Below are 21,483 nucleotides of genomic sequence, written 5' to 3'. Positions count from 1 at the left end.
TATATATATATATATATTGTTTCCTTCATTCATAAAACATCTTCCTAAAGAGAGTCGACACAAATTTTTAAAAAAAATTAATTATGTATTTGATGAGTGAAGAAGAGGTTCCACAATTGTAAGGATATAGTGAAATTATTTTAAAAATCAATTTCACGCCATGCGAATCTGCTCGGCCCCACTCGGCGCAGCTCTTTTCATTTGTGGGCCTGGGCTGAGTCAGGCCTCACTTAGCGGGCCTCTTGTTCTGGGGACGGTCCGACCCAACTTGTCCACTTGACAACTCTACCAATTATATAAACAGAAAAGGAGAAATTGACTCATAGAGTGAAATATAATTGACTTACCAAAAAAAAATCACTGAAAGTACTAAGCACTGGCATTCTCTATCCAATGGATCGAAGAAGCTATCAAAGATAATCCTAGAAATATCTCCAGCCCAATTGGGTAGTTAGTAATTCTTGTGATATTAAAATTATGATATATATATTTATGTCAAATATTTAATTGTGATATTAAAACTATGGGATTAAAAATGTATAAAGGATAAGAATAATTTTTTATGTTGAAAATCAAATATTTATATGTTATCCTAATTGCGACACTTTGTGCGTGAAATATAATACTACAACAGATTGGAATCCTCGTGCATTAATGTTCCACAATTACATAAAAGGAAATACACACGTACAGTCAATACTCCGCTAGATGCCCGTACAATTTGGATCAACATCACTCATTTTATCACATTAATAATTAGTATTAATTATATTAACTATTACCACTGCTTTTATTATGACATAATATTACTACTAGTTGTGATTCTCTTCGTTTTCGTTTTCCTTTTCCTATTCGAACAAATACTTGCTATTCGGTTCGGCTATAAATAATAGAGTTTGTCAAACCTGCAAGACACATCCAAAAACCAAACACGTAGAAAACTTGAGAGTTCAACATATCATTCTGTTAAATATCTAAGTTGTAACGCCTCTACTCCATTGCGCTGTTGGTCAATTCAGAAGAATGGGAGGAGGATTTAGGGTGTTGCATCTCGTGAAGCCATTCCTTTGGTTTCTGCCTCAAGTTCAAAGTGCGAACAGGAAGATTCCCTTGAGAGAGAAACTTATATACACTGTGATTTCTCTTTTGATATTCTTGGTTTGCAGCCAACTTCCCCTGTATGGCATACATTCCACTACTGGAGCTGATCCCTTCTACTGGATGCGTGCTATTCTTGCCTCAAGCCGTGGAACTGTCATGGAGTTGGGAATCACACCCATTCTCACATCTGGACTGCTGATGCAGCTTCTGGTCGCCTCCAAAATCATTCAACTTGACAACAACGTCCGCGATGGTGCTCAGAAGCTTCTTGGCATCTTGATTGCTGTTGCTGAGGCTGTTGCTTACGTTCTCTCGGGAATGTATGGAAGCGTTGGCGTGGGGAATGCTATATTGATTATTCTGCAACTGTGCTTTGCTGCTATAATTATGATTTGCTTAGATGAGATGCTTCAAAAGGGTTATGGTTTTGGTTCTGGGATTTCCTTATTCATTGCTACCAATGTCTGTGAAAGTATAATCTGGAAAGCATTCAGCCCTGTAACTATCAATAATGAATTTGAAGGGGCTGTCACTGCATTGCTCCACTTGCTTATATCCGGAACAGATAGAGTTGGAGAGGCATTTTACCGCCAGAATCTTCCAAATGTGGCCAATCTTGTTGCTACTGTGTTCATCTTCCTCATCGTGATGTATTTGCAAGGTTTTAGAGTGGTGTTGCCCGTGAGATCTAAGAATGGCCGTGGACAACAAGGCTCTTACCCAATTAAGCTTTTCTATACCTCCAACATGCCTATCATCCTTCAGTCTGCCCTTGTATCCAATCTTTACTTCATTTCTCAGCTGTTATGCAAGAAATATGGTGGAAATTTGTTGGTCGACTTGTTGGGCACGTGGAAGGAATCTGGATATTCAGGTGAATCGATTCCAGTTGGCGGCCTTGCTTACTATGTTACTGCTCCATCAAGCTTAGCAGACGTGGCAGCGAATCCTTTCCACGCACTTTTCTATATAGTATTCATGCTATCAGCGTGTGCCCTGTTCTCGAAGACCTGGATTGAGGTTTGTGGATGGTCTGCGAGAGATGTGGCGAAGCAGCTCAAGGAGCAAGGAATGGTTATGCCTGGCCACAGGGACTCCAATTTGCACAAGGAACTGAAGCGCTATATCCCGACCGCTGCTGCTTTTGGAGGAATGTGCATTGGTGCATTGACTGTGTTGGCGGATTTCACGGGTGCCATCGGTTCGGGAACTGGAATTCTTCTTGCAGTCACCATCATCCATCAATATTTTGAGACGTTTGAGAAGGAGAAAGCAAGGGAGCTTGGTTTCTTCGGTTTTTAAGCTATGCCATGGATTTTTAAAGCAAATGTGCTTAGAAATCGCAATGTTTAATTTAGTACTAGTGTTTTTTCGCTCTTTTTTTTTTACTTAGTCTTATTAGCCTGGAATACTTGTATCTTTATTTTTAGGGTTAATTGCATCAAAATACTTGACCTTTTCCCAAAATTTGGTTTTTTGACAAACTTTTTAATTGTAGCAAAAATTTTAGCTACGTTTCAATTTATTGCAATGTCCGTCCCGCGTATACTTTCGGCCAAATTCATGCTGAGGTGGACCTCCGTAAAGCTTAGGTGGCATGTCGTGCCAGGTAATGAAAAATTGTCATCTCAAATCCATTGCAATAAATTGAAACGTAGCTAAAATAAATTGGCCGAAAATGAATAGATTTGGCCGGAAATATACGCGGGACGGACATTGCAATAAATTGAAACGTAGCTAAAATTTTTGCTACAATTAAAAAGTTTGTCAAAAAACCAAATTTTGGAAAAAGATTAGGTATTTTGATGCAATTAACCCTTATTTTTAATATATTTTTTCGAATTTTGCTTTGCTAAACTGCTCCGAGGTTCTAAGTTAAAAACTATTACCACTACTTGTTCGGTTATAATTTGTAAGTTGACAAAATGCTCAAGAAAATGATTGCATAACAAAATATATAGTGCGAAACCTTACCACGTCTTTATCTTATATTTACTCCCTCCGTCCCACTCCAAATGTCCCACTTTCTATAATGGGTGTCCTACTCCAAATGTCTCATATTTTTTGTAACAATACACTCTCCAAATGTCCCACTTTCTATAATGGGTGTCCTATTCCAAATATCTCATATTTTTTTTGGCAATACACTCTCTCTCTATACTTAATATTTAAACAATTTACTTTATATCCACTTAATCTACTTTATACTCATTTCTTAATCTCTGTGTCCAAAAGTAAGGAGACATTTGGAGCGGTAGGGGTGAGCATCGGTTCGGTTCGGTGCAAAACCGAACCAAAAATTCAAAACCGAAAACCGAACCGATGCTCAAATTTGGCACCGAACCGCACCAATTGTAGGTGCCAAACCGAACCGGCAAAATCGTCGGTTTCGGTTCGGTTTACCAAACCGATGCCAAAATTTTATTTTTTAAGAAAGAAGAGATTGCATTGCATTGATAAAATGCAATACTACAAGTGCAGAACGAGCTCATACAATCTACTTTACAGTAAAAATCCCCCACACATAAACCAGAAAGAGAAGAAAGAAGATCAGAACAAAAAGAATCTGATGTGCGCACTCAAACTCCAAAACAGATCTTGAAAGGGAAGTGGCTACCTATGCTTCCAAAAGAGAGAACCACATATCCAAACTTTGGAAATTGGACGATGGACGCCGTTGTCGCCACGGCGACGGGCGGACTACCGACGACGGGCTGGAAGGCGGAAGCAGAATGGAGAAGGAGAATTCAGAATTGGAGAATGGAGAGGAGCGGCGTAAATGGAGTCAGATTCACTTAGGGAGTTAGGGTTTCTTTCTTTAGGTTAAAACTTAAAAGTAGAAAATTATATATATATATATATATATATATATATATATATATAGGGAGAGGTTCAAGAAAGAACCATAAATAAAAGAAGACCGGAGAACCATTTTCAGCCATTCGATCATCAAGATCTACGGTGGATGCATCATCTTGTTGGATGAATGCAGATCCTGGGTTCGAATCCTGAAGGGAGCATTTTTTTTAAATTTTTTTAGTGCATTAATTTTAACAGCGAATGCATTAATTTTTACAGTGGGTGCATTAGATTTGATGGTTCTCCCGTTCTCACAAATAATGTGGTTCTCTCTAGAACCACACCCTATATATATATATATATATATAGGGAGAGGTTCAAGAAAGAACCATAAATAAAAGAAGACCGGAGAACCATTTTCAGCCATTCGATCATCAAGATCTACGGTGGATGCATCATCTTGTTGGATGAATGCAGATCCTGGGTTCGAATCCTGAAGGGAGCATTTTTTTAAAAAAAATTTAGTGCATTAATTTTAACAGCAAATGCATTAATTTTTACAGTAGATGCATTAGATTTGATGGTTCTCCCGTTCTCACGGATAATGTAGTTCTCTCTAGAACCACACCCTATATATATATATATATATATATATATATATATATTATAAAATATAAATATTTAATAAAATATTAATATTAGTCGGTTCGGTTCGGTGCAAAACCGAACCAAAAACTCAGAACCGACACCGAACCGAAAATTTTCGGTTTTTAAATTCTGAAACCGAACCGAACCGACCACCAGTAGAATTGGGACCGAACCGCACCAATACGATTCGGTTCGGTTCGGTTTTGAGTGTCGGTTCGGTTTCTGCTCACCCCTATGGAGCGGGACGGAAGGAGTACTATTGTATTTTATTTTATTTTATTTTATTTTGACTTGGGGCCTGAGGGAGTTGGGGAGGGGGAGCAGTGGGGTTCGAACCTAGGACCTCACTGTTCACATACAGGAGGTCGCACCGCTTGGTGTCCCTCACTATTGTAGTTTATTTTGTCAGTGCATTTCTTAGAGTGATTATCAGTATACGTCTAGATGTATATATATATTGGGATGTTGTAATTTAATTATTCTAATTAGTTTAAGAGTTCAATTGCATTAATCCGATACTATCATGTATATTGCACTAAAATTAAATAATGCACGGATTGCTTAATTCCATTTATTTACCTGCACTTTTAAAGCTGGATCTAGCGGAATGAATCAGGATCTAGTTTTCCTGATGGATGAAACCGCGGATTTTTATTTTTATAGTGTATTAGATATTGTATTATTTTATTGACACCAAAATTAACACCGTCCTCTATTTACTTTTATACTTAAGTGATGGTTGGTGACTTGGTGCAGTGTATATGTGAATGTGAGCACGGAATGGGAAGAAGATCACAAGTCTCATTCTGATTTATGATCTCATGATTGATATTTATTCTCAATGGGCCCAAAATAAAATTTATTTCTTATTTAATATGTCAAACCTCATGATAACCTTCACAAACAAATTTATCAATAATTCACACAAATATACGAAACATTATACTCCTTTTGTCCCTGAAACGTCTTCCTAATAAGAGACACAAGTTTTAATAAATTAATTGTACATGTATTTGATTAGTGGACAATGAGTTTCACAAAAAAAAAGGTGATGGTATAAATAGTTATGATATTGACTAATGGATCATTTAAAATTGGTGGGTGAATTTGTGACAATCGGTGTAAATATGTGATAATTGGAAGGGTAATATTTAATAGAATTATTTTCAAGAATGAACTAGGAAGATATTTTGGAGATAGACGAAAATATAAATAAAGGAAGATGTTAATTTCAGAGACGGGGGAGTAATTAATAATTAAAAGTTGAAAAACAATTTAGAATATATTTTTCAAGAAAAGTTGGCTATAAATAGAATAAAATAAAGCATATAAAGTTATGAAACACTATAAGATAAATCATCAATTATTTATAAAAAAAATCTTACGAAAAACTCGAGAAGTTATGAAACTCTTTCGATTTTTTTTTTTTTGAAAATAAATAATAGTATGAAATATTTGGATTTGAAGAAAGTTATGAAAAATCTTAAAAGCCAACCACCTCAGAAATGTGATTTTCTTTTGTTAATTTTTTTTGGCTGAAAAACAATTTTGGAGTCGTTTGTTTACTTTTCAAAAGAAATTCATAAGTTTTACTTGATAAATTAGACGTGTCCAACAAGTTCAACATCCGCTGATCATGACTAGCTAGAAAATAAATTTCAATTAGCAACAGTTTAATTAAGAGTAATTAAGGACGTTTCCAAATGTAGTTGAAAAGTTTGTGCCTTCGACACTTGTAAACAAGAAAATTTATGATCTAATTGAATCCAACTTTTGGGAAGGCAATTACGTATAAAAGACAATTAATTAATAGTCAATGTTTGGACTGAATTCTCCTGAGGTAGAATATAATTAGTCCAGAACTATATATTCATTAATTTTCGATGTATTTATCTATATCTATATAATATATAAAAGATGAGTTTTTTCCCCTCAATTTTTCCCGCTTTTTTTTTCCTCTCTCTCTCTTCTCCCATCTTTTTTTTTCACTACTTTTATCTCTATTTTTTTATATAATTTAATTCGTTTCTAAAGATCATCAAATTTGATTAATGAAAAAAATATTTAATATGTATCTTAAATTTAATTTTGCAACAAATTATTTAATAAGATATAAAAAATTCATCAAAAATGAATTTAAAACGAATAAATTACGAAAACTTTAAAATATTTTATTTTCTCTCTTCGTTAAAATCTTACAACTTTTTATTTATTTTTGTGTATGAAAATATTTATTTATTTATTATGATGTGTAATACTCTATAATAATAATAATAATGTGTAATGTTAATTTTCATTATCAAATTAATAAGTATAATTATCATTACACTTTATACAAAGTTGAAAATTTATGTTTTTAAATTCGAGATTTTATAGTAATTGATATGAATTATTTTATTTATTTTAAAAATATATTTTGCATTTATTTATATTTTTAATTCTATTTAATATTTAGACTTATTTATTTAAACATATAACTTATTTTTATATTCGTCGTGCATCGCACGAATGAGCGTACTAGTAATATATAAAAGATGAGTTTTTTTCCTCCATCTCTTTTCTCTCTTTTCCACCAATTTTTTTCCCTATTTTTTTCTTTTTATTTTTTTATATTGAATTATTTTTCAAATATCGTCAAATTTAATTTATGAAAAAAAATCAACATTTTTCTTAAATTTATATAATATAAAAATCATCAAAATGAATTTTTATAACCTTTTCTTTTCTTTACCTTCATTAAAATTTTACAACCTTTTATTTATATATTATGGCACGTAATACTTTATAATAATAATGTGTAATGCTAATTCTCAATATCGAATAATTTTTAATTTATTTAATAACTATAATTATCATTACAATAAAGTTGAAAATTTATATTTTCAAATTCAGAATTTTATTGAATAATTGATGTGGATTATTTTATTTTATTTTTAAAACATATTTTATATTTTTTAATATTTTATTTATTTATTTATTTATTTAAATATATGGTTCAATGTCAATGTTCACCATGTATCGCACGAATGAATATACTAGTTAATTTTTTTATTTTTTTTAAAGAAGTGAATGACAACGAAGAAACGTCTCCCTAATGTTGATACTAATAGTAATTACGAGGACGTGTAAAAAATACAAATTTTGACAAGTTTAATAACGAATTCAGTGTCATCACTTATAACATGATTGAAATATAATTCTTCTAATAAATGTGGCAGCGAAATTTCAAATATTCGCTACTGCAAAATACAATACTATATATAAATTCTCTACAGATAGCACTAACGAATTTTCAAAGTCGCCACTGATATAATTAATACAATACTATTTTTATTAAGTACTTAATGACGGAATTTCAGAAGTCCCTGTGTTGCATGATATAATAAAATTATAATTTCTTTTATTTGATCACGCCACATTAGAAGTTCAAACAAATACACATTTAGATTATTGAATTGATTGGTTATCACTTTTCAATAACAGAAGAAAGGACAAACAGAATAGATAACCCCCAATTTTTCACGTACGTGCGCAGGTATTCGAAATAACATAATCAATCTGGATTACATTAATTAGAAACTTAATCCAATGCATAATCAGACATATATGATGTCCTCAATGGGACACCAAGCGGTGCGATCTCCTGTGTGTAAACAGTGAGGTCCCGAGTTCAAACCCCACTGCTCCCCCTCCCCAACTCCCCCAAATCAAAAAAAATCAGACATATATGATTACATCTCGGTAATAAACAATATTCTTCCTCCCAACTTGAGATTTGTAAAGCTTTCAATTCTTATTTGATCACGTGCTTGAGTGCATCACAACAACGTTCACACATATAATCCAAATTGAAATAATGTTTACACTATATAAGATCATGGAAAACCATAAACTAATCCACTATGAGCATGCCACGAAATTTCCCGCTGCTTAATTTGGTCCCATAGCTGTTGACAATTACAACAACCGTACAATGATACGAAATTTCGAGTCCTTTTCCTCCTTATTTTTTTGGTCCAATATTTAACTATTTGAAAGCTTATATTATAAATAATACGTAGCAAGTCATAATCCACAACCACAAACTACGTGATCGATCAAGATTCCTTTGTTTTTCCAAGTCAAGAATAGCTCCTACGCTTCAAACTTTTGATTAATCTTTCCATTTCCTCATCCTATAAGTAGAATTCAACACCACGAACAAAATTTACATTATTTGATAATCTCATAGATACAACAACAACGGCAACAATGTCTAAAACCGAATTCGACTTCGATTCTTTGAACGAGTTCCACGACTCAGTGAACGAGTTGCTGAGTTCGCCGGGGATGAAGCTTGAGATCAGTGATCGCGGGCAGGAGAAGCTGGCGCACGACGTCTCGGAGGCGTCGCTGAAGATGGCGGACTCCTGCGCCGCCGCGAAGGACCTCCTCCTCCTGGCCAAGGACCACCTCCAGAGCCTGCAGTCAGCGTTCCGCCGCATTGCCGGCGCGGCGGACCACACGGGCAGCAGCATCGCCCACCACCGGCTGCCGCGGAAGCAGCTGAAGAAGGCGATCATGAAGAGACTGGACTCGCTCAAGGGGATGAAGAACAGCTTCTCAGCGGGGGCGGAGAAGGAGGAGGAGGAGGAGAGCCTTGCGGTGGTGGTGAAGCTTTTGAAGGAGGTGAGGGCCACCACGATGTCGATCGTGCGGTCGCTGCTGTCGCTGATCGCGATCCCGCATCCGGGCAGCAAGGCGGAGTCGGGTCGGAGGGATCCGATATTCCGGATCAAGTTGACCCGGGTGGACAGCCTCAGTTTTTGGGAGAAGTGTGACGTGGCGGACATCCGTACCATGATGAAGAGGCTGGAGGAGGTTGAGATGGTGGTGGACGACATGGGTGCTGAGTTGGAAGACATGTTTAGAAAGCTGATTAGGACGAGGGCCTCGCTTCTAAACATAATCACCGCTTAATTGCATCTAATTAATACTAATTTCTTTTAAGTTGCCTACTTGCCTTGGCTATAACTCAAATTACACATCCAGCTAGCATCATCTAGAAATGGATTTAGTTGATAGTCAGATATTTTTTTATTACTTCTATTTATTCTTTGATTCTTCATTACGTGATGACTTGATTGTATATTACTTTGCATTGTGCAAATTAGTAGTAAATAAAACATCCGGCGTTTTTGAGTAAACTTATGAAGTTGTCCCAGAAGTTACGCTCCTATTACCATTTGCAAAAGTTATTTTTGCACATTTAAATGTACATGAATCCCCCCTCAAAAATAAAAATAAAAATAAAAAATGTACAGTGAATCCTTTTTAAATTAAATTTTAGTTGAAGATTATTGCACTTCAATTGAGATCTGCCCTATTAAATCTTAATTGAAAATTAATAATTTCTTATTGGATATTCATGAACATTAATTGAGGTAGATGTACTGTTCATTCGAATGAATTCTAGTGTGTCACAGGTATTTTAATTTCTTGTAATTGGCGTTTTTAGTTTTATCTTTTAATAGATGTTACGGCATAGTGGAATTTATATTTATGACATTATTTACTCTATAATTATTTATTCGTAGTTATACAATCAAAAAAACACGAGAGATCAACGTTCATCTCAGCTTGATCTTCAACTATGAAGCTCAATATATCGAGGAAGAGGAAGACAAAATATATAGGCTCTGGCCAAGATGAAATGCGGTGTGACTAGATAACAAAAGTAAAGGTAAATACTCCTTCCGTTCATAAAAAATAATCTTAATAAGAAACGGCACGGATTTTAATAAAAATAATTATTGTATTGTGAGTGGAGAAAAAAATTCTCACTTAAAAATAGTATTTATAATGATAATTAATTGTATTGTGAGTGAAGAATAGAGCCCACCATGTAATTAATAGTTTCCACAAAAGAAAAGAGACTAAATTTTGTGGATATCTCAAAATGACAAAAATGAACTATTTTTTATGGATGGAGGGAGTATGTTATTAGCGGTGATATATAATCCAAAAATAGATAGAGAAATTTTTTAGAGATGAATTAAATAAAGAGTTAGAAAACTATTTGAGGGAGTATAATTTATTCTCTACCATCACTCGTCCCGTCTTTCATCAACCGAGTTGTTTCATGAAATATATATATATATATATATATATATATATATATATATAGGGGTGAGCTACCATGAGAGCACATCTTAAAATAAGAAATAAGAACAATTTTTAATATATGAATTTTATGTAGAACACGTATGAATTCGCTGTATAAAAGTATGAATTGTGAAAAATAAATTTTTGCTACCTTTGGGATTCGAACTCAGAACCATAAATCCATCCAATAGAATTACGAATCAACCGTAGATCTTGATGATCTAAGGGCTGAAAATGATTCTTATTTTATATCTTAAGAAATGCTCTTATTTTAGCCCTTCCCTATATATATATATATATATATATATATATATATATATATATATATATATAGGGTTAGGTTCAATGAAAAAGGCCTAAATGTAAGAAAGAAGAGAGAAGTAATCTCATCCGTTGATCTTATCTAATCTAACGGACATGATTTATTCACGCCATGTTCAACGGATTTTTTCGTTGAACATTCGTGAACATATACAATATTTTTGGGGGTTCTGGGTTTCGACCCCTCATATGTTCAACGAAAAAATCCGTTGAACATGGCGTGAATAAATCATGTCCGTTAGATTAGATAAGATCAACGGATTAGATTACTTCTCTCTTCTTTCTTACATTTAGGCCTTCTTCATTAAACTTTACCCTATATATATATATATATATATATATATATATATATATATATATATATATATATTATTTTAGAGGCAGTACTATAGACTCAATAGGGCTGCACTTATTCAAATTATACAAAACACTTCAATAAAATAAATGATCGTAGCATTCATCGCATAACACGTAGGTGGGATCACATAATTCGTAAGTCATGAGTTTGTCCTCATCACGTAAAATATATACTCCATAAAGATAAATAATTTAAATGTACAATTAACACCCCCACCTTAACCTTCCTCTTATCACGTAAAAACAATTAAATATTAAGTCTTACGCTCCGTACCTATAAATAAATTATGAATTTATCATTAAAAATATGCTTAAATAATGAATGCATTCTATTAAAGAGGTGGTATAATCTTATTAATGATGGATGGATGAACCACCTGAATTTGAATTTTGAAGGAAGTAAAAATTTAAATTTTTTCATTTTTTCGATTTTTTAAAATTCACAATTTAATTATATTATTGGTCTTGGTTTTTTCAATTCCATTCATGCATATACTATTCAATAAAGAAAATTAATTCAGTATGTCTTACATGATACTCTCTCGGTCTCTCAATTACATCTTCCTAAGGAAGGGTGACAAGGATTTTAATAAAAGTTAGTTATATATTAGATGAGTGGAAAATGGATCCCATAAAAAAATGGAGATTGTAAAAGTAATAGCGAGTGAAATTATTTTCAAAAGTAGATTAAGAAGATGTTTTGGATACAGACCAAACTGAAAATTGAGGAAGATGTTTGAGGGACGGAGGGAGTAGTATATAAATAAATTTTATAGGGAAAACAATTGGGTTAATTGCATATAATATCACGAACTTTGCCTGAAATTCATTTTCCTCACGATCTTTAAAAATTTCATTTTATCAAATGCTTTGACATTTGTTCAATTTTCCCATGATTTTTTTTTCTCTGATGACCGAAAAAATGACGTAGCAGTGACATGAATTTAATTTTACACGTAACATTGACGTAGAATATATATGAATTTTATATTACACATATAATATTAAATCATAATAAAAAGCCTTAATTTCTTTTAATTTTTCATTTTTATCGGGCAAAAGGAAATCAAAGATTGCTTTTGGCGCTAGAAAAAAACGATTGCGTTCCTTTCCACCATCTCTGTCGAAGGGTTCCTCTCCAGACCAGTGTGGAAGTCTTCGCGTCGAAGTCTTCCAAACCAGTGGCGCCAATTGCTCGCTGATTGCTAGCACCGATTGCTTCGTGTTTCCTAGGGATGGCAACGGGCCGGATCTGGACCGGGTCTGGCCAATACCAGATCCAGATCCGTTTTCATATACCAGATCTAGATCCATGGATCTGAAAATTTTGGATCCAGATCCAGATCCGTTAGATCCACGGGTCCAGATCCATGTATCTACTATTTTTAAATTAAATTAAAAAAAATTCACAAAATCAACAACATCTAATTTCTATCATGAAAAATATAACACAAAATACTTTTATCTAATTACTTTTAGTTTTTATTCTTTTGAATATAATTTATTTATTATTTTTAATTTAGTTAATATTATTAGTAAACTAAATATAAAATATAAAAAATATAAATAAAATAAAACGGATCCACGGGTCGGATCTGGGGCCGAATTCGGATCTAAAATTTCAAGATCCAGATCCAGATCCAGATCCGTCGGGTCCAAAAAATTGAGATCCAGATCCGTAAAAACGGATCTGAATCCACGGATCTGGACCGGGTCCAAGATCCACTGCCATCCCTAGTGTTTCCAGTCTTCCAAATCAGTGCGCTGATTGTTGGCGCCGGTGCTTCACCCATTGGTGGCGCTGATTGCTGAAACGGGGGTTTTAATGTTTAAACTGAAACGCATCGTTTAACTTATCGGAATGGCGTGTGCTGGCGAGCCACATCAGCGCCACGTCTATTTCGATTTGAGGGTAAAATTAAAATCATGGAAAATTGAACAAATGTCAAAGTATTTGATAAAAAATGAAATTTTTAAAGATCGTGGAAAAAATGAATTTCAGACAAAGTTCGTGATATCATGTGCAATTAACTCAAAACAATTCAGCAAGAATTAGGAAAAATGATAACAGCATGTTGAATATATTGGATGAACCAAATGATGATATTCACCACTCTTCAGGTAGAGGTGAGAAACAAAATGTTAATTAATGTACTTTTCTTAATTTATTTCGTGCATTATAACTACTACCAATATTCTACATGAATATGTCTTGTAGAATTTATAAAATTCAAACGTACGTGAAATTTTTGAAATATTATTTTTATTTCTAGTGTACTTTGATATTGTATCCAATTACATAATAAGATATATATCTATGATGTTGAATAAATGACTCGGTTGGTGCAAATGATTAAGGTGTATCATATATTTATTACACCTTAGTATCTTGTTTGATACAAAATATACGATTTTTTATGAATCAAAAAATTTGAAAATATTATACAAATTTGTATAATTATACTATATCACCTTCTTATCTCATACTTATAAGAGAAAAAAAAAAAAAAAAACTTGACAAAAGATAAAATTAAATGAATATTATTAAAATAAAAAAGCATACTAAAAAATATATAAAATTATTACACCAACTTATGAACTCAGTAAAACACTCTCATCATTTATAAGGTTATTAACTCCCTCAATGTTTATAAATTAAAAGGCCAGTCTGTTGTATATCCGTCTGCATTTTTTTTTCGTCCATTATTTAATTTTTAATGTCCAACCCATGTCAATGATGTTTTTATTAACAATAAATGACACTTTTATTAAATATACAAATGATACTTCGTAAATAATATTTTTATAAAAGTCAATGATATTTTGTATAAAAATAAATAAATGACTCCCTTCGTCCCTCAAACATCTTCCTCTCTTTCTATTTTGGTTCGTCCCTAAAACATTTTTTCTAACCTACTTTTGGAAATAATTACACTCAATATTACTCTTACAATTTTCACTTTTTGTGGGACTCATTCTCCACTCATCAAATACACAACTAACTTTTTATTAAAACCTGTGTCACCCTCCCTTAGAAGATGTTTGGGGGACGGAGGGAGTACATTATAAATAACATTTTAAATAATAGAGAATGATACTTTTAATGTATTCAAATGATATTTTATATAAAAATAAATGGTGCATTGATAAATTACATAATTAAATAAGAAAATTTAAATACTGCAGGACGGTGGACTCAAAACTAGGACCTCATGCCGTGGACATTAATCCGCTACTGTTAGGCAACACACACACACATAAATGGTACATTACAAATTATACTTTTAATGTATGCAAATTACACTTTTAATATATGTAAATTACACTTTTTAGATGTGTCGTAGAAAAATTAAAAAGTCCACCAAGTCGGACCGAACCATCCACAACAAACGGCCTAAGAGCATGGGCTCTGTGCACCGCATCAAACCTCGCCGCTAGAGCCTCGCTCCCGTTGTCACTGGGAAGGCTCGTACCGGGCGCCATCCTTCACATAGAGCTTGAAGGGAATTGTGAAAGGCTTTGTGCACACATTATTAAAAAAAGGGTAATTAATGTATAAACACATGAACTTTACTCACTTTTTGGTATTTAATATAAACTATAAATCCTAATTATAAATACATGAACTTTACTCATTTTTGGCATTTAACATAAACTTTAAAACATAATTATAAATACATGAACTTTAAACTTATTCAATTTTTGACGCGTTTTTTATTTTTCTCAAATTAAAGCTTACTTGGAATGCTTGAATCTTAATGTGGACAATTTGGCGCTGAGATACGGCGTCATCATTTTTCATTTGAGGAAAATAACCAAAACTAAAAATATGAAAGTGAACGATAAAAATTTATCTACAAATTTCACAAATTCAGAAAGCAAATTTCGTCTTTAAGATTTGAGAATTTCAGAAAGCCAATTTCATCATTCAGAAAGTCAAATTCAGAAATTCGGAATATAAAAAATGGATCAAAAATTGAATGGTGAAGATTAATTTTTATAGCGAGAAATTGTTCTCGTCATAATTCAGGCATTCCAAATCAGCTTAAATTTGGGAAAAAAGAAAAAATGTGTCAAAATTAAATAAATTTAAAGTTCATGTATTTATAACTATATTTTAAAGTATATGTTAAATACTCCTAGTGAAAGGCTCTTAATTCTTAAACGGACCATCCCTTGAGAGTCCCCAAAGTTACTCTGGATGCTCTAGAGAATTTGTCTAAAATAAAATAATGACACATCTTAGTCTCACATTTTCATTAAACACGTGCACAACGTGTCCCCGCGTCAAAGACCACCAACTTACTAGTTACTACTACTACTTACTACTCCATTAAACAGACCACAAATGATCTGAAATATGAAATACAAATAATTGTGGCATCAAATAATTGCGCACTATAAAGTATAAACCCACCACTTTTTCAGTTGCTCCAACACTACCTGCGAATCTTCAACTATTTTCTCCAACACTACCTGCGAATCTTCAACTCTTTAATGGCGAAATCTATCTCCACTTATCCAAACACGGATCCGCGCAGCGGATTCTGCAGCGCCAACTCCACCTTCTACAGCAAGCGCAAGCCAATCCCTCTCCCTGCCAACCAATCCCTCGACGTCACCACCTTCATCTCCTCTCGGGCTCACCACGGCGAGGTCGCCTTCATCGACGCCGCTAGCGGTCGCAGCCTCACCTTCGCCGAGCTATGGCGAGCCGTTGACGCCGTCTCCACCTCCCTCTCCTCCGACTTTGGCATCCGCAAGGGACACGTCATCCTTCTCCTCACCCCCAACTCCATCTACTTCCCCATCGTCTGCCTCGCCGTGATGTCCCTCGGCGCCATCATCACCACCACCAATCCCCTCAACACCGCCCGAGAGATCGCCAAACAGATCGCCGATTCCAAGCCCTCGCTCGCCTTCACCGTCCCGCAACTCCTCCCCAAACTCGCCGATTCGAATCTCCCCATCGTCCTCCTTGGCGGCGGCGCTCCGAGCTCCAGCAAACTCAGAATTATCACGACGATTGAGGAGATGATGAGGAGAGAACCGAGTGCCAGCCGAGTCAGGGAACGAGTCAACCAGGACGACACGGCGACGCTCCTTTACTCCTCCGGTACGACCGGCGCGAGCAAAGGCGTGGTCTCCTCGCACAAAAACCTAATCGCGATGGTCCAGACGGTGGTGAGCCGGTTCAAATTGGAGGACGGAAAGCAGACGTTCATCTGCACGGTGCCGATGTTCCACATCTACGGATTGGTGGCGTTCGCCACCGGTCTGATCGCCTCCGGTTCGACGGTGGTGATCCTCTCAAAATTCGAGATGGACGAGATGTTGATGGCGATTCAGAAATTCTCGGCGACATACCTGCCGCTAGTGCCGCCGATTCTAGTGGCGCTGGTGAACCACGCCGACAGCATAAAGAGGAAGTACGATCTGAGCAGCCTGCACACGGTGCTCTCCGGCGGCGCTCCGCTGAGTAAGGAGGTGATAGAGGGGTTCACGGACAAGTACCCTGGGGTCGGGGTGCTGCAGGGGTATGGACTCACTGAATCCACGGGGATCGGAGCTTCCACAGACTCGCAGGAGGAGAGCAGTAGGTACGGGACGGCGGGGCTGCTGTCGCCGAGCATGGAGGCCAAGATCGTCAATCCGGAGACTGGAGCGCCGTTGCCGGTCAACCGCACCGGCGAGCTTTGGCTCAGGGGTCCCTCCATTATGAAAGGTACGGATATCCATATTATATTACTCTATTCATTTTTTAAAAAATAACTCATCTACACTAACACTAGGCCCTTTAAAAAGTTTGAACAATTGAACATCTTGAACCTCAGAGCTACTAATTAGAGGAAAACCTATTACTAATAGGACTACATTTATTCGTGATAGTATATTAATTCTACTCACGCAAAATAATTCAACAAAAACAAAATATCAGTATGTCTTTTTCAGTATGGTCTGTGCACCTTCTTATCTCTAATAGTTCGCTTTACCACAACATTTTGCAAAAATAATTTTCATTCCGTTTTATAACAAACTGTTATACTGAAACTGAATATTTAGAATAATTCACCTTTTTGTAAATGTAATATTTATTTAAATTTATGCAAAATATTAACTAAAATTCCTTATAGTAATGTAAAAAAAAAAAAACATAAATAACATAATCTACTTTTTTTTAGGGGTAAATAAATAACATAATACTAATATATTCTAATTCAATGTGTAATGTTTTAAATTCTTTATTTTTTTATAAAAAAAAAATCTAGCCCATCTTACTTGTCCAAGTCCAAAAAAATTGAGCCCGATTCTCATTGAAATTCTACAATATTACCTATAAAATTAACGAAGTGCTGTTCTATTTCTAACGCAACACCAACACCAACACCGTTCAAAATACAAAAATATCATCAACATCTGGGGCATTTAACTTCTGTAGTTGAAGGTGCATCCATATATAAAGGAGAAACTCTAGGTAGTAGGTTGAGACTAGAGGTACTATACTTACAAAATTTCGTTGTAAAATTACGGTAGGGGGCATTCCTGTATATTTTTTCTTCGAATTAATAATTTTTAAACGCCACTAATTAATATGACTGGAAATGTAATGAATAAAAAATGTAAAATGAATCCCAAATTATGCTACTTTCTGTGTGTGAACAGTGAGGTCCCTGGTTCAAACCCCACTGCTCCCCCTCCCAACTCCCCCAAGTAAAAAAAAAAAAATGTAAAATGAACAGAATATTTAAAAACGTGATTGTAATGTTCCACAAATTAAATATTGCGGAATCAACTAGTATATAGACTTTTTTGTTTTTCCTTTTCAATAAACAAGTGTTGTTGTAGACTTCCAAACATTGAAATTGACGATGAACACATCTGTTAAAATATATGTTCAACGTAGCATAGCTGACTTCAAAGTGTGAAAAGAGAATAGAGGTTTGAGAGTATGAGAGGAGTATTATTGTTGTATCTGTACTATCCGTATTACTCCTTTGTTAATTCATGGTTGGTTCATTTTTTATATCGATTAGTCTGCATCCTTGTGCTAGTCATGGGTGGTCCATCTCTAATGCGCAGACCATTTTGACTATCAATTTTAATTTATTTAGTCTCGTTGAGGGACTGTTAATGCATTATAGTACAAAATTTGGAAATGCTGTTTATCAAAAAAATATATATATTGCAAATGCTGATTAACGGGAGTAATCTTTTTTTTTCCTTCAAAAAAAAATTTAATCTTTTTTCTTTTTTTAATGATAGTTTATCAATAATTATCTATGTCTGTATAAATTGCATATAATAATATGGGTAAATATCATGAAAACCTCTGAAGTATACCTGCTTTATCAAAATACCCTTAAACTTTCAAAATGTTCTCTAAACCCTCAAACTATCAGGTTTTTATCAAATATATCCCGCATCTATTTTTGGGTCACCAAAAACGTGATGTTGCTCGCCGGATGCCACAATGTAATTTATATTCTATTTTTTTTAAATGCAATGGCAAAAACGACGTCGTTTCGTACCATATCATTTTAAAAAATCCACTATGAAATTTAAAATTCACTCCTATCGTGTTTGAAATTCACGTTAATAACCAAGAATTATGGATAAACACGATAGAATATGGTACGAAACGAAATTATTTTTTCCATGTCATTTTTTAAAAAAATAGAATATAAATTATATTGTGACACCCGGCGAGTCACATCACGTTTCTAGTAACCGAAAAATAGATATGAGATATATTTGATAAAAACCTGATAGTTTGAAGGTTTAGAGAACATTTCAAAAGTTTCAGGGTCTTTTTGATAAAGTTAGTATAGTTCAGGGGTTTTCATGATATTTACGCTAATAAATAATATACTCCCTCCGTCCTTGAAATAAGTTCATCTTTTTTCTTTTTGGGACGTCTCCCAAATAAGTTCCTCTTTCTTTCTTTCTATTTTTGGACAACTACCCCACCACTAATAAGACTTTATTTATTCTTACTTTTTACCACTCTCAATACTAATTATAACACTTTTTCACCTTTTCACCACTCCCAATACTAATTATAACTTATTTTTTTCAACTATCAATACACTTTACCACTTTTCCTTAAAACTCGTGTCGTCCCCAAAGAGGAACTTATTTTGGGGATGGAGGGAGTAGTAACTTTTACTTATTTTTTGGTTTACAACATGATTTGTAAATTCTGGCACCAAAAACAGTCTTTATAGTTTATATGTTTTACATCATTGATCGAAAATTAGGCAAAATTAAAACTAACGTTTGTTGGAAAAATACACATGAACTAGTCGGCTGACCACCTTAAACGATGCTATTGCAAGTTTTGCAACTCTTTCCCATGTACGACTAGTCTACATGAACTTTTTCAACATCCACGTCAGTTTTAATTTGAGCAAAAACAAACCAATGTTGTAAACAACACAAACTATAAAAAGGTAATTTAAAAGTTTTATGTAATTTCTCCATTTAAAAGAAGAGGTAGGTATATGAGAGAGAGAGAGAGAGAGAGAGATTGATGGTGAAGTTAGACCTTTAATGCATAGTAGTTTATAATGGATTCCTATATATGTTGGTGACAGGTTATTTCAGCAACGAAGAGGCGACAGCTTCAACTCTAGATTCACAAGGGTGGTTGAGAACTGGAGATTTATGCTACATTGATGAAGATGGCTTCATATTTGTTGTTGACAGATTAAAGGAGCTCATCAAGTACAAGGGTTATCAGGTGAATCCATCATTTCGATTACTCCCAAGTCCCATCAAAAATTAGTTTGTGTTTATAATCATCAAACTCCAAAACTGACTTGACTTGTACATGCATGACTTTTCAGGTCCCTCCTGCAGAACTGGAGGCTTTGTTGCTCACTCATCCACAAATAGACGATTCTGCTGTCATACCGTAAGTGTTCATTGTTCATATGTAAACCTTTTTAATCACAAAATGACTACTCTTATCACTATTTACAACATCATTAATGGTCGCTCGTGTCTGAACAAGATTGCTTATTTTGATGTTTAATGTACATTAGGTTCCCAGATAAGGAGGCAGGACAAATTCCAATGGCATATGTGGTGAGGAAAAAAGGAAGCACAATAACAGAGAGCCAAGTCATGGATTTCATTGCTCAACAGGTAAATTGTAACAAATCATTAATTAGATTTAAATGTTTTGCAACTCTTTATTTCATTAACAATATAAGTATATATAGGTGGCTCCATACAAGAGAATTCGAAGAGTGGCGTTCGTGGCATCCGTCCCAAAGAATCCCTCCGGCAAGATACTCAGAAAGGATCTGATTAAGCTTGCTGTCTCTAAAATATAAATTAGCTCGTTGCATCAATAGGATTACAGGTTTTTGGCATGGTTTATAACAGCAATAATGTAATGTTCTACTCTGTATTGATGCGTCATATATATAAAATTATAAATATAAATTCACTATTTTGCTACTGTTTCTGCTAATAAGATTTTAGGTAATTAATTGTATACCCTGAAACGAACAGGTGGTTTCACCATCGAATTGTCCCCTTCTCCTCAGACAAAGTAAACATTACATCCTCATTGCAATGTACAGCTCAAGAAAAAAAGAAGGTGAAGAAAGAAAGCTCAACTATAACAGAAAATTGGAGTTTGCATGGAAGGTCGAAATGGAGAGGACTGCCTTGTGTACGTCGCCGTGGAGCATAGAAAGAATGAAGTGGACGAATTCCTTGTCGCAAGGGACGCGCAAGGGGCCGTGAACGGTGAGGCCGTACTCCTCCTCAGCCATCTCGAGCAGCACTCGAAAAATGGGGTGGTTTAGATAGCGCAAGGGCACCAGAAATCGAGTGTTGTCCTTTGAGTAGACCACAAAATGGCCTCTTCTTGTCCACTTGCTCACCATCTTGCTTAGCTTCTTAGAGCTCCCCTCCTTCATCTTCATTGGTCGTTTCAGCATCAAGTACATTTTTTAAAGGCTGAATTTTGAATTAGTGTGGCAACGGTAGTTGGAAGAGGCCAAAAGAAATGGCGAAGAGATAAAAGTGGAGATTGGTTGTGTGTGGAGGTAATGAAGTATCTTGTGAATAAAAAGGCAGAGATATTTGATATTCAAGAAA

The 21,483-nt window shown here is 34.7% G+C and overlaps 3 protein-coding genes and 1 long non-coding RNA gene across 7 annotated transcripts; 3 read left to right on the top strand and 1 right to left on the bottom strand.

The window, feature by feature from the left end:
- Window positions 1–921: 921 nt before the first annotated feature.
- Window positions 922–2,483, top strand: LOC131013000 (uncharacterized). Its single transcript, XM_057941000.1, has one exon. It carries the CDS (start codon window positions 1,024–1,026, stop codon window positions 2,401–2,403), a length of 1,380 nt encoding a protein of 459 aa, XP_057796983.1. The 5' UTR covers window positions 922–1,023; the 3' UTR covers window positions 2,404–2,483.
- A 6,127-nt stretch (window positions 2,484–8,610) lies between these two features.
- Window positions 8,611–9,734, top strand: LOC131013013 (uncharacterized). The gene has a single exon (XM_057941013.1). It carries the CDS (start codon window positions 8,800–8,802, stop codon window positions 9,505–9,507), a length of 708 nt encoding a protein of 235 aa, XP_057796996.1. The 5' UTR covers window positions 8,611–8,799; the 3' UTR covers window positions 9,508–9,734.
- A 5,852-nt stretch (window positions 9,735–15,586) lies between these two features.
- On the bottom strand, window positions 15,587–15,976 carry LOC131013024 (uncharacterized). The gene is made up of 2 exons (XR_009097558.1): window positions 15,847–15,976; window positions 15,587–15,813 (listed from the first exon to the last, which is right to left on the bottom strand). It is a non-coding gene; the product is annotated as an uncharacterized LOC131013024 (long non-coding RNA).
- LOC131012990 (probable CoA ligase CCL5) lies at window positions 15,768–21,483 on the top strand. Of its 4 annotated transcripts, none has more exons than XR_009097552.1 (6): window positions 15,768–17,095; window positions 19,965–20,110; window positions 20,217–20,284; window positions 20,415–20,517; window positions 20,595–20,767; window positions 20,890–21,483. XR_009097552.1 is itself a non-coding variant. In XM_057940989.1 (5 exons), exons 1-5 carry the CDS (start codon window positions 15,868–15,870, stop codon window positions 20,706–20,708), a joined length of 1,659 nt encoding a protein of 552 aa, XP_057796972.1. In that variant the 5' UTR covers window positions 15,768–15,867; the 3' UTR covers window positions 20,709–20,827. The 4 variants fall into 4 exon arrangements, 2 of the variants coding, with proteins under 2 accessions (XP_057796972.1, XP_057796971.1); XR_009097553.1 differs by having other exon boundaries at window positions 20,853–21,483; XM_057940989.1 differs by lacking the exon at window positions 20,890–21,483 and having other exon boundaries at window positions 20,595–20,827.

The sequence above is a fragment of the Salvia miltiorrhiza genome, chromosome 2 (assembly GCF_028751815.1).
Source record: "Salvia miltiorrhiza cultivar Shanhuang (shh) chromosome 2, IMPLAD_Smil_shh, whole genome shotgun sequence".
Taxonomy (NCBI): domain Eukaryota; kingdom Viridiplantae; phylum Streptophyta; class Magnoliopsida; order Lamiales; family Lamiaceae; genus Salvia; species Salvia miltiorrhiza.
This window is presented reverse-complemented; position numbering and strand designations above follow the sequence as displayed.